Raw genomic sequence first — 19058 nt, 5'->3', positions numbered from 1 at the left:
TTTTTTTTTTTTTTTTTTTTTTGTCTGAAGTCAAGGTTTTCCTACTCTCTATATAAAACCAATTGAAAATTATACCAAATTCATGGTTTTCAGGTATTCTGATATTTTCCAACTTGCACTCTAAGTATAAAAAGCTTTTGGGAAATTAAAAAGACAGTATTTTTTTTTTTTTTTTGGGGGGGGGGGGGGGGATTTATGGGCCTTTAAATTTACCTGAACAATGGTCTTAATGGGCCTTTAAATTAACCTGAAATCATATGAGAAAACCAGGTTCTGAATAGGCCTTTAAATTAACATGAAATCATATGAGAAAACCAGGGTCTTAATGGGCCTTTAAATTATCTGAAATCATAAAAGCAACTAAAGTCTTAATGGGCCTTTAAATTAACCTAAAATCATATAAGAAACAATGTTCTAATGGTCCTTTAAACTGAAATCATATAAGAAAACAATGCTCTTAATAGGCCTTTAAATTAACCTGAAATCATGTAAGAAACAACAGTCTTAATGGGCCTTTTAATTAACTGAAATCATATAAGAAACAAGGGTCTTAATTGGCCTTTAACCTGAAACCATATAAAAAAACAAGAAAAAACAAGAAATATGATATGATTATTAAATGATATTTCAGATAGAGATTGAAAGAATAAGTTTAGAGAAGAGACAAGAGTTAGAGGAATTACAGAAAAATGATCTGAGACAACATGAGGACACACTTCTAGAAAATATGCTTGGCTTTACACGTATATTCAAACTTATGACACAGTTAAAAAAGGTAAGAATTTAGACTTGATCTTCAGTTTTAAAGGAATTCCACCGAGGTCCAAAAGTCTGAACGCGTTGATCAGCTGGGGCACTTAAAGCAGAAAGATGTGCAGACGAAAGTATACTCAGAAATAAATTTAAAATAATATTTTTATGATATTTTTAGCCTGATTGATATAAAAAGCATTGCAATGCTTTTTAGTCCCCTACCGGTTTACCGGAGGGGACTTTAGGTTTACCCTCTGTCCGTCTGTCCGTCTGTCTGTCCGTCCGTCCGTCCGTCAGTCCGTCCGCACTCACAGGAGAGTAATTATGTGGCTAGAGGGACAATAGGTAACTGTTCTTTCTCTTTGATGTCATTCATTCTGTAATGCTTTTATGTGGCTATTTTCTTTTGTGTGGCTAAAAAGAACAATAGAGAGAACAATAGAGTAGCCACATAATTACTGTCCTGTTAGAACGTCCGTCTGTCCGTCCGTCAGTCAGTCCGTCCACAAAACTGGATCCCGCGATAACGCAAAAAGTACTGAAAATATTTTTATGAAACTTGATATATGGATAGATGGCAGTATGGAGATTATGCACGTCTTTTTCTTTTCTTCCTATGTGGAAAATTCTGGTTGCTATAGCAACAAATCGACTGAAAATATGGCAAATTTTACACATAACCTGGATCCCGCGATAACGCAAAAAGTACTGAAAATATTTTTATGAAACTTGATATATGGATAGATGGCAGTATGGAGATTATGCACGTCTTTTTCTTTTTTTCCTATGCTGAAAATTCTGGTTGCCATGGCAACAAATAGACTGAAAATATGGCAAATTTTACACAAAACCTGGATCCAGTGATAATGCAAAAAGTACTGAAAATATTTTTATGAAACTTGACATATGGGTAGATGGCAGTCTGGAAATTATGCACACCCTTTTCTTATCTTCCTATGTTGAAAATTCTAGTTGCTATGGCAACAAATGGACTGAATTTCAAGATTTCTAATTCTAGTTTTTTAAGTTTTTTCACTATAAGTTCTTTATTTCTTAAGGTATTATCTTCAAACTTTAAATATAAGTTGCTAGTCATCAACCACATCATATGTGACAAAGTTTACAACTCTAGCACAAAATTTATTAGAATTACCTCCCTTGAACTTAAAATTTTCATGAAAAAAAAAATTGTTTTTTTTAATAACTTCTTTTTTTCTGAATGTATCTACTTCAAACTTCATATATATGTTTCTTATAATCACTTAACATTTGTGAGAAAGTTCAATACTCTAGCAAGACTATTTCCAGAATTATGCCCCTTTTGAACTTAGACTTTTTTGCGAGAAATTGGTGATTTTTACTTCAACTTCTTCAGTCATGATAGGATTTTCTTCAAAGTCCGACGTCATAATAATTTGACAAGGTTTATAAGTCTAGCATCCATATTTCCAAAGTTATCTCCTCCTTAAACTTTTAATTTTTCTTATTTGTTCTTTTAACTTTCATTTACTTCAAATTAAAAATAACCATTCTTTATTCATATGTTCATTACAAATTGTTCTTTGTTACACTTACATCAGTTATGACATCTTGCATCTTTATTTCAAGAGTTATCTCCTTTTTAAAAATTTTGCTTTTAAAAATGTTATATTTTGATAACAGGGATGTTTAAAAAATAACTGTAGAGTGTCCTTCAGTCCATCTGTCTGTACATAAAAACTGTTTCCTGTGATCACTTTTAAAGAACTTTTTCAACAAATTTACTTGAAATAGAAACATAAGTGAATTGCCAATGGCCCTTCAGAATGTTGCTGGGGTTCTAACCGGTAGGGGACTTATGGATTGCTTGCAATACTATGATAATTGCTTGTTATGTTTGGGTCACTTTTTACAGTTAGAATAATTATTCTGGAAAAAATGAAGTGAGTGATTGATTTGAAATTGCATACACAAGTTATATATATTAAGTTAATATTATTCTCGAAAAAATATTTTTGTCTTTTTTTCTGTTTTAATTGATCTTTTTTTTAGTTTCATCAATCTTTTTGTTAGTTTCATCAATCTTTTTGTTAGTTTCAGCTATAACTGGTGTTTCTGTATGTTTTATATTTCCAGCCACTGCTAGGACATAACTGTTTGATGGACTTGATGCTGATTTATGATAAATTTTACAACCCTCTACCTCAGTCATATACAGAATTTAAGACAAATCTTCATTCACTCTTCCCAACTGTGTTTGACACTAAGCATATAGTTTTAAGTATGAGAAGGGTAAGTAATGTTCTTTGGTTGCAAAATATTGTTCATTTTTAGCTCGACTATTCGAAGAATATGAGAGCTATTGCAGTCGCCCCGGCGTCGGCGTCGGCGTCAGCGTCCGCGTCGGCGTCTGCATTGGTTAAAGTTTTTTGTAAATTCAAATATCTCAATTATTGCTTGAGATATTCAATTGAAACTTACAATACTTATTTATAGTAACAATGTTCATCAGATTGACAGGTTGGATAACTCTGTCTACAATATTGACAGAATTATGCCCCTTTTTAACTTAGACATTTTGGTTAAAGTTTTTTGTTAAGTCAAATATCTCAATTATTGCTTGAGATATTCAATTGAAACTTACAATACTTATTTATAGTAACAATGTTCATCAGATTGACAAGTTGGATAACTCTGTCTACAATATTGACAGAATTATGCCCCTTTTTAACTTAGAAATTTTGGTTAAAGTTTTTGTTAAGTCAAATATCTCAATTATTGCTTGAGATATTCAATTGAAACTTGCAATACTTATTTATAGTAACAATGTTCATCAGATTGACAAGTTGGATAACTCTGCCTACAATATTGACATAATTATGCCCCTTTTTAACTTAGAAATTTTGGTTAAAGTTTTTTGTTAAGTCAAATATCTCAATTATTGCTTGAGATATTCAATTGAAACTTGCAATACTTATTTATAGTAACAATGTACATCAGATTGACAAGTTGGATAACTCTACCTACAATATTGACAGAATTATGCCCCTTTTAACTTAGAAATTTTGGTTAAAGTTTTTTGTAAAGTCAAATATCTCAATTATCGCTTGAGATTTTCAATTTAACCTTACAATACTTATTTATAGTAACAATGTTTATCAGTTTGCAAAATCGCATAACTCTGCCTGCAATATTTGCAGAATTATTTGTTTTGAAACTTAGAAATTTTGGTTAAAGGTTAAAGGTCTTCAAAGATATTTACTTGAAACTTTACACATGTACTTAGGGTCATAATTGGAGGGTCATAATTATTGTATGTCACTGACCAAGTTCCATAACTGTACTCGCATTAAGGCTGATTCATCTCCCCTTTTCTACTTAGTCTCCTGGTTAATGTTTACATGCAAGTTTTACATATCTCAATAACTATTAAAGATATTTATTTAAAACTTCACATATGCATTTAGAATCATAATTGTAGGTCACTGACCAAGATCCATAATTCTATCTTGCATTTAGGCTGATTTTTCTCCCCTTTTTCAACTTAAAAATTCCTGGTAAAGTTTTGCTTGTAAGCTGTTATGTCCATAACTACTGAAGAGTTTGTGCCTTTTTGGGACATTTTTATGCATTCATAATAATAAAGCAGTGATTTACTTGATAAAACATCTTAATATCAAGCCTTTGTACCTTTTTCAGTCAATTTTATATATTCATAAGCAATTAGCATTATTATACTCAATAAAACACCCTTGTGACAATTTTTGGATAGTCAGTACTGGCTTGACTATTCAAAAATTGTCACAATGGTGAGTATAATAATTCTAATTACTGACTTAGAATTTACGTTCAAGTTGCATACCACCTCAGATATTTTCCTATTCCATTGACATCTCGCTTTGAAACAAGTTGAAATTTTATGCACTTCTTTAAAAGCATAATAGGACTCTCCCGAAGACCTATAGCCGTAACATGGATTTAAAGAAAAATTTGGCCCTTTTGTTAATTTAGAAAATGTTACATTATCAAGGCTCTTTTAATATCAAACACTTAGAATAGTCGAGCATGCTGTCCTACTGACAGCTCTTGTAACATGTAGAATACTTTTTTGGTAGTAAATTTGTGAATGTATTCTGAAAGTTATCAACTTAAGTTATCAACAATTTTATTAGTGAAAATATAATTCATATCGCACCACAACCAGTAAAATTCATGTGTTATAGTTTTGTTACTGCCCTGTATATTGAAAGAAACTGCAAAATAAAGGGCACAAGAGATTAAAGATTTCCAAGATCTTATGATATAGTCACACCATTCAGCATAATTCTATGCTATACTGGAAAATATATATATCTCCTGTGACCAAAACACTAAAAGCAAAACTCATGCAATATAGAATAACATAAAATTATGGCCGTCATTGGTGGACTATTTTTGTATCAAGATGTCAAAACAATAATTGATAAGGTGCTAGCCAAGTATGACACAGGTTTTGCAATTGTGTATGAGTCCAATAGAATCTGTATTGTTCTCATCAATGTATAATAACCTATTTATTTCACACCAAATTTGACATTTTTACAGAACTTGTTACTTGAAGAATAATACAATAAGGATTTGATACGGATTTTTGGACTCTAATAAATGAAAACGAAACTGGATTGAGTATCATGGTCATTTGATATAGATTTTTTGGACTTTGGAACTTGCAAATGAAAATGATGCAAAGTGGGGTACGATATGCATTTGATATGGACTTGGGAATGAAAACATGGCCAATGTGATAAGATTGGATCCAATAATCATAATGATTTCTGTTGAAACAACTTGCCTGTTGCAAACCCTGAATGTTCATTGGTTATAATTTATAAGGTGTGGAATAATATATTGTACAGGATATGGCACAGACGGGGATGCTGCAGCAAACAAGCTTAGGTGAACTTTATACAGATTTAGAAAGGTAAATCAGCTGATCATCTTTGATTTCTTTATAGGTTTTATTTTTAGTATACAATTCTTGTTTTCATGTGAGATATCTATCGTGCTAGGTAATGGAAGGCCGGTGGTTCTACCAGATGCCTGGTTGTGTCTTAAATAATGCATGGAGGAGAACATGAAAGCTTACTTCGCTAGTTGATGTGGAATATAATAATATAATCTTAGCAGTATCTTTGTGACTAAAATGTCATTATGTAATTATTATAGATTTAATTGTACAAAAACAATAAAGGCAGGTTATGTTTTAACTATCTTTTGATGTTATAATGTTTCATGTAGCCTGCATTAGTTGAAAAGTTTATGTTAAGGTACACAATTTATACAATTTCTTTACAATTGGTTACTTAAGCCCTTCTTACGTTTTATTTTGAAGTAATGAAAAAGCCTTTATTCAGGGTTATCTTTGTATTGATTTTGGCCATAATTATATTATTTTAATGTGTATTTATAGCAAGAAAGGACAAACAATAGTGTTACATTCACCTGTAGTTAACCATGCCGAGGGATTTGACAGATATAGTGAGTGTATAAAATATATTTATTTATGAAACAAACAATATGTCTGTCTGCTCAGCTTAATTATATAAGAGAGAGCTTTGGATAAGTAATCCAAGAATTGCTGCTCCAATCATTAGATGAGGCGTAATTTCTCTGTGACAGTTGATCATAGACATTGCGTCTAAATTGGTCATTTATCTGTCACTGCTGACTCAGAAATCTGGTGGCTATGTAGCAGTCAGTTTTATAGAAATTGGTAATTACTGATTAGATATACATAAAAATTGGTTTTACTGGCGAGATATTGCCAAAACATGGTGAAATTGACTTAAAACACCCGAGAAACAAACAAACAAAGTAGTCAAGTGCATGTGTTCCTCAAGGTCTCTCAGCTGTTAAGTTTTTACCCAAAGGCCAGATCCATGCAGAGGCTTTTAGTTAGGTGGGAAGATAGAGGAAGATATGTCTATATGGAGCGTGGGACAGTTAGCTGGTCATTTTACCACCTGACTTTCCTCACATAACATGGTTTTTTTCCAGAGGTTTTACAATGCAGTAGTTTAAGTCCCTGCTATACCTTGGTATTGGAGTGAAGTTACAATAAACTGATGCATTATGACAGTTTGAATAAATGATTTAAAACAGCATTATTTCAGAATCATGTTAAATTTATTAACCAGGTTTTCAACGAAAACCTGGTTATTTTTTATGCTGAAGTCGGCGGGCGGGCGGGCGTCAACTTTTGGTTTCCGCTCAATAACTTTAGTTTGCTTTGGCCTATTGACACCAAACTTGGTGTGTAGGTAGCTTATATCAAGAGGCAGCTTGGGATTGCTACCCAGGTGTCTTTGATCAAGGTCAAGGTCACTGTTACTAAAAATAGAAATTCAGTTTCCGCTCAATAACTTCAGTTTGCTTTGGCCTATTGACACCAAACTTCTTGTATCGATAGGTTATATCAAGAGGCAGCTTTGGATTGCTACCCAGGTGTCTGTGATCAAGGTCAAGGTCACTGTTACTAAAAATAGAAATTCAGTTTCCGCTCAATAACTTAAGTTTGCTTTGGCCTATTGACACCAAACTTGGTGTATGGATAGCTTATATCAAGAGGCAGCTTGGGATTGCTACCAAAGTGTCTGTGATCAAGGTCAAGGTCACTGTTACTAAAAATAGAAATTCAGTTTCTGCTCAATTACTTAAGTTTGCTTTTGCCTATTGACACCAAACTTGATGTATGGATAGCTTATATCAAGAGGCAGCTTGGGATTGCTACCAAGGTGTCTGTGATCAAGGTCAAGGTCACTGTTACAAAAAATAGAAATTCAGTTGCAGTGCTATAACTTGAGTTTGCTTTGGCTTATTTACACCAAACTTGGTGTATGGATAGCTTATATCAAGAGGCAGCTTGGGATTGCTATCCAGGTGTCTTTGATCAAGGTCAAGGTCACTGTTACTAAAAATAGAAATTCAGTTTCCGCTCAATAACTTGAGTTTGCTTTGGCCTATTGACACCTAACTTGATGTATGGATAGCTTTTATCAAGAGGCAGCTTGGGATTGCTACCAAGATGTCTGTTATCAAGGTCAAGGTCACTGTTTCTGCTCAGTAGCTTGAGTTTGCTTTGGCCTATTGACACCAAACTTGGTGAATGGATAGGTTATATCAAGAGGCAGCTTGGGATTGCTATCCATGTGTCTGTGATCAAGGTCAAGGTCACTGTTACTAAAAACAGAAATTCAGTTTCTGCTCAATAACTTGAGTTTGCTTTTGCCTAATGACACCAAATTTGACGAATGGATAGCTTATATCATGAGGCAGCTTGGGATTGCTACCCAGGTGTCTGTGATCAAGGTTAATGTACATGTATTTAGTTTTCATGTTATAACTTGAGTTTGCTTTGACCTTTTGATACCAAACTTTCCGAGTGGAGCTTTGGTTTGCCATTTAAGATATCTGGGAGCAAGTTCAAGGTCATTTGCTTACAATAGAATTTTCAGCTTCTACTCAATAACTTCAGTGCTTTTTGACCTATTGATTGCTGTCACATCAAAACTTGGTTGTTGAAAACCTGGTTTTCGTCGCATTGCGGCGCTTCTTGTATGAAAATTCAGAATGTTTTGTTTTTGAAAATTAGCATGTTGTTATATGGAATGGCAATAGAAACTCAATGTTTATTTTTCTCATCTTATCAAGAGGTACTAATATTCTTTTAAAATAACAACTTTGTAAATATTTAAAAAGTTTAATAAATGCAACACTCGAGTATGAATAGTACTGCACTTTAAAGCTATAAAAGTAGAGGTTTGTTTTTACTTCATGATCAGATGGGAAAAAATCCACACTTGACGAGTTCCGGATAACATCTATTGGGTATTGTTAGCAGGGCGAAGTCAGGCAAAATATTGTCACTTCGCCCTTTATGATCGGAAAAGCGAAATTCTAGTCGCCCTAAAATCTCTATGAAAGGTCTGTTCGACATGTATATTTCACCACGCTGTCTGGATAATACTGCCTGGAGGCAGATTTAATTGTGTAATCTGACGTAAGTAGCACATGCGCTTAAGCGTGGCCATAGCGACAATTGGAATTCACACTTGGAAATCCACATCGCTAAAAATAGCGCATTGATTGTACGTAAAATTTTCGGTAAATTAAAGCTGTGAAAGACCCTGATATGAATGCAGCAGATGATAAAAAGCTAGCTAATTGATAATTAAGTTACCTCAAACGTATTTATTTGTGTCTTATTGACAATATCCACTACACGTTTTGTTTGATTTACAATATTCCCTAAACGTTCTGTTTGATTTACAATTTCCCCTATATGTCTTGTTTGATTTACAATATCCCCTATATGTTTGCCTGTCCATTCTTGTTATCAACATTACATTTATGATAGTAATTAATTACAACTGTATATTATGCCTATACAAATGTAACAATAATATTAATCATTAAAACTGATGCAAATTGATAGAATTTGGATAATTATTATGAATTAAAGAACTTTTCTTCTTAATTAATTGCATTTAAAGTTAGAGTCAGAAACTTTTGAACCTAAAAAAAATTTGTGTTGATGTAAATCAAATGCTTAAATAAACTTCATTGAGCAACTAGTACTTCATTAATATCATCATAGCGACTTTCAAATACACATTTGTTTAATCTGTGCCATACACATGTATATTTTATGTGCATGTACATATAAAGGTGTACATGTTTATTTTGTGAAATAAAATTAGAAAAAAATCCAATGATATAACTCGATTTGATGATCACTTCTCCCTAAATTTCAAAACTTCTCCCTATTTTTCCTGATGGGAGAAGTCACTTCTCCCTAAATTTTCAGTCCAAGGTAGTCCCTGATTGTTAGTAATATACAGTGATCTTAATCATGACAAAAGTAAGATAAACAAACTATTTTATTGTAGTTATTAGTCCCCTACCGGTTTAACCGGAGGGGACCTTAGGTTTACCCTCCGTCCGTCTGTCTGTCTGTCTGTCTGTCTGTCAGTCCGTCAGTCCGTCCGTCCACAAAACTGGATCCCGCGATAACGCAAAAAGTACTGAAAATATTTTTATGAAACTTGATATATGGATAGATGGCAGTATGGAGATTATGCACGTCTTTTTTTTTCTTCCTATGTTGAAAATTCTGGTTGCTATGGCAACAAATAGTCTGAAAATATGGCAAATTTAACACATAAACTGGATCCAGTGATAACTCAAAAAGTACTGAAAATATTTTTATGAAACTTGAAATATGGGTAGATGGCAGTCTGGAGATTATGCACATCTTTTTCTTTTCTTCCTATGTTGAAAATTCTGGTTGCTATGGCAACAAATAGCCTGAATTTCAAGATTTCTGATTTAAATTTTTCAGCTTTTTCACTATATGTTCTTGATTTCTTAAGGTGTTTACTTCAAACTTTAAATATAAGTTCCTGGTCATCAACCACATCATATGTGACAAGGTTTATAACTCTAGCACAAAAAATATCAATATTACCACCCTTGAACTTAGATTTTTTAGGGGAAAAAATGTTGTCTTTTTTAAATAACTTCTTTATTTCCTAATGTATCTACTTCAAACTTCATATATATGTTTCTTATTATCACTCAACATTTTTGAGAAGGTTAAATACTCTAGCAAGACTATTTCCAGAATTATGTCCCCCTTGAACTCGGATTTTTTCGAGAAACTGGTATTTTCACTCCAACTTCTTCATTCCTTATAGGATTTACTTTAAAATCCCACATCGTAATAATATGACAAGGTTGTATAAATATTATTTCCTTACTAGGCATGGAAACTTAACACATTACTGTGATATAGACAAACTTATTTTATTATGTTTTGTGGTCGATATTTTTAAATACAGACTTCATCCTTAAATTCATTATAAATGGCAATACACAGGAGTGTATGACAATTAAAGAACTTTTTGAGGGACCGGTAGGGGACTACTGTATTGCCCGCAATACTATCAAATGCTTGTATTTGTTACATTCTGTTCTAGTTAATGTTTAGTTTGTTTTGATGCTTTTCTTCAGAATCTGATGAGTTACCACATGAAGCAGGTTTTGACGCGTATATGTGCGGAGTTGGTAAGCATTACTCTTGAATGATAAAGCTTTCAGACTGTTTACATTGTAGTATTGTCCATCCATTACTGTATAAGTGGTTAAATTAGCAACACGGAAATATTGGGGAATTTTGCAACTGGTGGAAAATTGCTAAAATTGCCTCTAGTATAAATGTCGACCAACCTTATAATAATTTCTACACTTGCACATTTTCCTTATATATCCTTGCACAAAATGTCTTGAATTTTAAATTTGCTAACTTTTTCGCGGAAATATCCACTTATTCAGTAAATAATTGTTACTGCTACCGACATAAAACAGTTCTACAATTTCTGAAATGCACTCCTAAAACTTTATTCTAAGTATTAATTTTCTTTAAGCCACATATTGATAATGGTTCAACTTGTTTATCCTGTCTGTGCTTAAAGTGAATACTATGCAGAATGCATAATGTTTGTTTACAAAAGCTTTGGTATTATTACAATTATGTATCGAAACAACGACTTGTCCTTGTTGCATAATGTTTGTTTACAAAAGCTTTGGTATAATTACAATTATGTATCGAAACAACGACTTGCCATTGTTGGGATGTGAACCCACAAGGCCAGCAGTCCTGAGAGTACTTGGTCATACTTAGATTACTAGTCTGATGTGTTAAGCACTCAACTGATGAACCTTATATGTCAGATTCCTGTTTATATCATGGTTTGAGAGTTTGGACCCAAATTTGACCTTTATTATAGTATGCCTGTGTATTTTATAAATATATATATTTTAATATCAATCAGACAATGGTTATTTTATTCACGTTATTTCGTTTCAGTATTTCTTAGAGTTGGACATATACTGACATTCAAAGATAATAAGTAAGTTAACCTTTTGAGCATGAACGGGATTTAAATTTAAATGAGCCACGCCATGACAAAACCATCATAGTATGTTTGCGACCAGCATGGATCCAGACCAGCCAGCGCATCCGTGCAGTCTGATCAGGATCCATGCTGTTCGCTTACAAACCCTATTACAAGTAGAGAAAGTGATAGCGAACAGCATGGATCCTGATCAGACTGCGCAGAGGCGCAGGCTGGTCTGGATCCATGCTGGTCGCAAACACACTATGTTGGTTTTGTCAGTCTTCTAACTATATTAGTAGTTATAGTTTATAAAGCAGAAGCAAAGTTGAGGAAGTTGGAGTTAGGTTATGGCACTAATGTATAGTGCAGATTGCAGAAGTTAAGTTTATGAAGCTAGGGTTAAGTAAAGAAAGCTATTGTTTAGTTTTTGAAGTTACGCTTAAAATTTGTTGACTTAAAACTTATGTAAGTAAGACTGACATCATTTATGAATAATGGCAGAGCAGGAAAGCGAAAATTTTAGAGACTGATGTGATTGGTAATATATTAAGATGGTGAAAGCGGCTCTAGAAAAGTAAAGTCTATGTAAGAAAAGGTTAATGTGGCTTAACATTTTTATTGAAGTTTTAAAAAAAACTTACAAACGTTTTGTGAAACACACTTACGATTTGCATAAGTTTAAACGCAAGGGTAAAGTTACGAAAATACTCACAAAAAACTTACGCAATGTTAGTAAAACGCTGCCCAGGCAAACAGTCATTACTTAATTATTTAAAGATCATGTATGTTTTAATTAAACTTATTACCACACTTAAGTGCAGTTTTATATAATTATGATTCTAAAACGATTTTCAAACACTTAAGAATATGTAAAATATGTACTGCAAATATTTGTCCACATTATATGTCACCATTGTCATCATTAAAATATATGCATTCATTTCTTATTGAAAAATTTGACTTAGACTTTATAGAAAATTTCTAATTACCTCCCTTTATTAACATGAAATGTAAATTTGGTAACATCTTTACAAATAATGCTTTTTGGAACTTACAATATTGATTAATCTTTATTTGAGCATTATATTTATGATAAAAAAACCATAGGACAATTAGTTACAGGATCTTTAATGGGACTGTTTTTGTCTCATATATACAGTTTCCACAAAACAAGGGTTCTTAGCTTCAATTGTTTACAGAATTGATGGGGTTTTTTTGGGGGGAATTTTTCAGCTGTTGCTTTTTGATACATACATCAAGACAAATATGTGCAGAAAGTTTATATACATTTGGGCAGTTTATGACATTAGGAACATTTTTTTCAGACTTTTAACTAACATGTTAACATGTGATGTATTTTATGACTTACAGATTTGCATTGCTAAGCATAACCCTATGTTGCCATAATGCATTATTGCAACAAGTATATTTTTTCTGTTGAATTATAAACATTATACATCTAGTATCAGTTTCAATTTTTGATTAAGATAAGCGTATATATCCTTTTCCAACACCCCTCATACAGTAGTTGAAGTTACTATTTATTTAGACTGTTGTCAAGATCTGCTTGGTAGTGTCAAATGTTCTCTTTATTTTGCTGTTGTACATTTTAAAATCTTGAATGTTAGATTTGGGTATGACATGGCTTTTGGGCGTTTGTCAAACTGTTGGTTCAGATTATATATTTGCAATCAAACTTGGTGTATAGCAAGCTTATGTGAAGACATTGCATGTGATTGCTTTTGGGCTTCCTAGGGCCATGGTGATTGTATCTAAAATTGAAAAACAGTTTCCTATCAATTACTTGAGTTTGGAATGAGATATTGTAATCAGACTTGGTGTAGCAAGTTTATGTTGAGACCTCACTTGGCATGCATCAGTGTGTCAATGTTTCTGTTTCTGGTAAAAGAAAAATGGCCATAACTGTTTCTGGAAATAGAAAAATGGTTTACAGTCAACCACTATCTAAAGAATGAGAAACTGTAATCAAACTTGGTGTATAGCAAGCTGATGTACATACTGATTTCACTTTGGATATATTGATAATTGATATGTTTAACTGTTCAAGTTTTGCCTTTGACCTTAAAAATATCTTGAGTGCCAAGGTCCAGATATTATCCTTGCCGGTGGGGATATGTTTTGGCTTTGGGCCGCCCTTCCCCCATCAGCCTTTTCTTTTGCAATTAAAGGGCTGAAATTCTTGCCAAAAACTTTTTTGGAACCTTTAATACAACAAAAGATACGATATTGTCGCCTTGATCTGGTGTGACCCCCAATTATGTCCTTTTAGTTATAGGGTGTTATAGAGAATAAATGTTTCGGGGGCTTTTTTCGCTGAAATTTCAATAAAACTTATGGGAAAATCAATACCAAAGAATGGGGCATATTGTACCTTGTTCTTGTCAGGCTACTAAAGAAAGTTAGGGGCCCCTTGATTAGTCTCATTTTCAGAAAAGGGCAATTTTTTTCTGCCAATTTCTCTGCAACTCTGGCTGGAACAATGAAAAAATTTTAAAAAACTACGGGGAGTGCGCAATTGTTCCCTTCTTTTGGGTTTAGAAATTTAAAAGACAGAGTTTGGCCCTTTTTAGTTGTGCAGTATCAAAAAGGCAATTTACATTTTCTTTGCAACTGCTAGAGATTTTCAACAAGATTTTTATGGAAAACCTCAATACCAAACGGTTTTTTTGCCATCCCCATGATAATATAAAAAAAACCCTTATGTCCCCAGTTTTTTGTGAAAGTAAAACCGTACTCGCGGGGGATAAAATTTCAACAAATTTCTTGTTTTATTTGGCCACAGCATAGCTCAATTTTTTAAGCGTAGATTTTAACAAAATATTGGGGTTTTCTTTCTGGGGCGGCCAACAAAAAAATTACTAATAGTCTTTCGGATGGGGTTTTTAAATCAAGGTCCCCTGTATGATTGCTTAAACACTTGGGCACACTAGCAACCGGAGAAACTTCTGCGAATTGGGGGCATCTCTCATGTATCCTGTATCTTGCACTATCCTCAAAAATATAAAATGACTAATACTCTTCTGGAGGACTCACCAATATAGGCAACCGGTGGTGAGTATAAATAAACTCAAATACACACACCATTTTACTTTGCTTTTATTTGCAGTTTGATTTAATTCATACATAGACAAAACAACATTTATTACCAAACCTTTATATAAATTAATTACAGTGAGAAAACTTGAAAAAAATATCATTTAATGGCATGGTCAAACATGAAAATTTTTTTCATGTTGTAGAACTTGGACCCTGCTTTTTTGAAAACCTGGTTTTGCCATTACTCTTTCTTTATATATTTTTCAGTCATTCTCAGTAACTAAAAAAAATGAATTTCTTAGTGAGAGTAAGTGCATATTCAACATAAACAAATATCCCCCATATCTCATATTTGCATTATATCCAACAAAAGTTAAAAACAATTTTACACCTATAGTATCTCATTTTGAAACTACTTTCCTTTTCAGGTCCTCAGAAGTTATACCATGTATGTTCCGAAGATATTTACAAACATTAGAAAAGAAAAGAAACAAAATCAACGTAATTAGAGCTACTATAAATCATATTGTAAGTTTCATACCATTTGTTTATTGTTCTGACTTTGAATATCATAGAATTATTTTTCATTTTTGTGCCCCCACTATGGGGGGGGGGGGCATTTAGATTTACCCTTGTCCGTTCATCCATCCGTCTGTCCATCCGTCCGTTCTCTTTTTGTGTCGCATGTAGCTTAAAAAGTAATTGACCTAGAGTCATGAAACCGTACAGGAATGTTGATCAGCATGTGAAGTTGTGCACCTGGGTATTTTATGTGGATATATCTAGTATTTTTAGAGTTATTGCCCTTGACTTAGTAAAAATTTGCAATTTTCAACTTGTGTCGAATGTTACTCAAAAAATATTACGCGTATATGTCATGAAACCCTTACAGAATGTTGATTCATTATGTGTAGTGTCAATCTGAGTGGTAATTTATCTTGCGGGTGATAATTTTACGAGTTTTAACCCTCTTGAATTAAAAAAAATTTTTACCATTTTCAAACTTGTGTCGCACGTTTCTAAATAGAGTATAAGGACCTAGAGTCATGAAACCTTCACAGGAATGTTTGCTCAGCATGTTGTAGTTTTGCACCTGGGTATTTTTAAGTTGATATTATTAGTATTTTTAAGAGTTACTGCCTTTGACTTAGTTAAAATTTACAATATTCAACTTTGGTGTGCACGTAATCAAAAAAATATTTGACCTGTAGGCTTGAAAGTTTACAAGAATGTTGGTCAGCATGTGTACGTATTGCACCGTGGGTTTTTTCTTGTGGATTTTTTCAGTGTTTGTAGTATTTGCCCTTACTTTATAAAAGACTTTTTAGTTTTTAACTTCAGGGCACATGTAGCCAAAAAAAAATTTGACCTAAGATTGACAAATGGTGGAGTGTGGGGGCAATCGTGTTTATGGAACACATTTCTAGTTAATTATTTTTCTCCATGGGAATTTGTCAAATTTGGTTAGTAGTGGCATGCTTTCTCTCATCTTTCTTGGTTGTTCGTCCCAGCTTGGTGTACAAGATTAGTTTTAAATATTGTGACTGAGTATATGACCTAGTGAAATTCAAATGCTTATATAACCCAATCTATTAGACAATGTTTATATGGCAAACAAACATTGATATAAGCTCACACTATATATTGACATCGTTTCCATATTAATATTTTATTATCATTATGATTTTGTGAAACCGGAGAGGTATAATTAAACAAATGCTTATTATAATTTTTACTGATTTATATTGTATTATATACATGTATAGATGAATTTAAAGTCTTTAGTAATGTTTAGTATAAAATTTAATTATGATATTGCAAGATGGCATGTGTATTGAGAAATATTTGAGGTAAATTTAAATTTTTATTTGGAAACTTTTAAGTTAAAAATTAATGAATTTTTGAATAAAAATTTTTTATTATACGACCCTTTTGAAAAGGGCATAATATTTTTATCTTTTGAAGGATTTTGAAAAATTAAAATTTGAAAAACTACAAATAAAATTTTATTTGGCAAATTAAAAAACAAAAGGGGAACTGGTTTCTACACAAATATAAATTTTCCCTATTTAGCAAAAATATTTTTTAAAAAAATAAGAATTCGCTTCTGGGTTTTGTATTATCAAAACTTTAAAGGTAAGATAAAAAAAATTTTTTGTTATTTTTCCCAAGGGGGATTAACCATTTGTTTGGGTTTTCACATGGGGTTTTTTTAATATTTTGATAATACTTTTAATTTCCAAAGTTTTTCTTTTTTGTATTTTAATGTAAATAAAAATTTGTATTTGGTCTCAGGGGCTAAAAACCCATTAAGCTTGAGGAAACCCTTTAACTTTAAATCCAGTTTTTAGTTTTTCCTGTTTTCCTCAATCACATATTTAAACCAATAATTTAATACTTTTTGAGCCCAAAGAAATAACCCTTTCAAAAAAGGACCCGAAACAAACATTGAAAAAAATCTTTTGGATTTCCCAAAATGTTACTTTTTTCCAAATTTTCTCCCCCGGGCCCAAAAAACCCATTTAATTTTTCTGTTTTGTCGATATTAGGAACATAATTAAAAGGGTTTGTTAGTTTTCGAAATATCCAAGGGCAACTAAAAAATAATTTTCCCCCATTAAAATTCTTTTTCAACAGAAAATTTTCCCAATATTCCCTTTCAAGTCCATTGATTTGTGGGGTTTAAAAGCAGAAAAATGTTTTAAATGAAAATGCAAGTTTCCCCTGATAGGGTTTAAAATTCCATGGACTTTTCATCTATTTTCATTTTTGGTTTTTAAATAGAGAGGAAGTTTTGAGGAGAAGGGCAAATGAACTGTATTGTGCGTAATTTTAAACGGTAAAAGTGTAAACTCAGGCAGGTGGTATCTCTGGTCACTATGGTGAATCCCACGGGGTTCGATTTTAAGCTGTAGTTGTTTGAATTGCTCCACTTTTTATGTCTATCATTTTAATTTGAGTTATTATTGTAATCTGCTACAAAATAATTTGGTTCTGAGGAGAGACAGAAATACTTCAGTAATCCAGCAATCATCTTCATCTGAGGATATTTTTAACATTGATGTTTCTAGGGGTAGATATTTTCATTGTGTACTGGAGCCTTATTTATTGGTTCAGCCTGGTTGGCCTCAGCTCCTTTTTTCTCAATGTCCCCAAATGATTTCTCATTCTGAAGGAGTTTTTTTGATTGCATGATTTGATTCAAAATTGTATTCATCAACATCATTAGTTGTTGTTAGTTGTTTTGTTATATTTTCATTGTGTAATATCAGTTGCTGAGCTATTTTCATTTCAGTAAATAATTGGTCAGTTTTCTTTGTTGGTGTTGAGGTGTTTTAGAGTATCAGCTGATGCTTGGAGTGATTTGTTGATGTCATCACACAATTGTTTCTGTTGTTTTCAACTTTCTTTGATTTTTGTGTTCGATTTTTGTTGCAGTCTCTTTAACTTTCTTTTCTAGTTCATCTAATCTTTTGTTCATCTCTTTTCTAAAGTTTTCTATTTCTACTATAGCATCTTTCAGAGAAGTTGTTGATTTAGCAACTCTATGTTTCAGATCTTTTGTAATCTGGCAGCATTTGTCTTTTAATTTGTCAATATCTTTTAGAGTTTGTTTGAAGTCGGTGCTGTCTAAAGTCTGTCCTGATAAATCAGGTATGTAGTCACACGTGGAAAGGATTTTGGGTTTTGGGGTTGAAGGGTTAAAACAAAGGGCACATATAAGTTCTTAGGGGTCAGAACAAAAACTTGAAAATTTCTTTTGTAGGTTTAGGACAAAACTTTGTCAAATCGGGCTGTTTTTTTCCCCCCCCAAAGGTAGATTTTTAATGACTTCCGGGAAGGTTTTTTTGTTTTTTGGTTGGCTTTGTGTTTCTTTGTCAAAAGGTTTGGGGGTTGTTTGGCGTAGTGGGAAATTTTTTTTCTTTCTGTGTGTTTAAAAGCAAGTTTTACATAAATTTTCCTCACAATTGACACAGTAACCAAAGGCAGGTAGTCTGATGTCCTCTCTGTCACTTTGGGTTCAAAAAAAAATAAAATTGTAAAATTTTTCCACCTCCCGCGGGGGGATATGAAAGGAACAGTTTTGAGAGGGCCTTTTTACGGGCCCACACCCCCATAATGTTACCCAGAATAGAAAGTTATTAATCAAGTCAAGTCAAAATTTTATTTGCAATTCGGCAGATATCTGCCTTTGACAATACAAACATAAATATACATATGGCCAACACATTAATAAATGTTCAATACTGGATATTATAAAATTTACTCATTAAGAAAATAAAAAACAAAGATTTTAATTGTTATACTTAAGTACCATTAGTGCCTCTTTCC

The 19058-nt window shown here is 32.6% G+C and overlaps 1 protein-coding gene across 1 annotated transcript in view; it reads left to right on the top strand.

The window, feature by feature from the left end:
- Positions 1 to 631: 631 nt before the first annotated feature.
- Positions 632 to 19058, top strand: part of LOC132726332 (poly(A)-specific ribonuclease PNLDC1-like) — a gene marked incomplete at both ends in the record, with an annotated part of 40467 nt that continues 22040 nt past the window's right edge. The window contains 7 exon segments of the mRNA XM_060711643.1: positions 632 to 775; positions 2869 to 3024; positions 5628 to 5692; positions 6182 to 6249; positions 10783 to 10836; positions 11639 to 11681; positions 15155 to 15254. Coding sequence (XP_060567626.1) covers positions 632 to 775; positions 2869 to 3024; positions 5628 to 5692; positions 6182 to 6249; positions 10783 to 10836; positions 11639 to 11681; positions 15155 to 15254 — 630 coding nt within the window.

This window comes from Ruditapes philippinarum, unplaced genomic scaffold (genome assembly GCF_026571515.1).
Source record: "Ruditapes philippinarum isolate M1 unplaced genomic scaffold, ASM2657151v2 ctg8170_1_1_1_1, whole genome shotgun sequence".
In the NCBI taxonomy this organism is placed as follows: domain Eukaryota; kingdom Metazoa; phylum Mollusca; class Bivalvia; order Venerida; family Veneridae; genus Ruditapes; species Ruditapes philippinarum.
The sequence above is the reverse complement of the archived record's forward strand: the minus strand, read 5'-3'. Positions and strand labels throughout refer to the sequence as shown.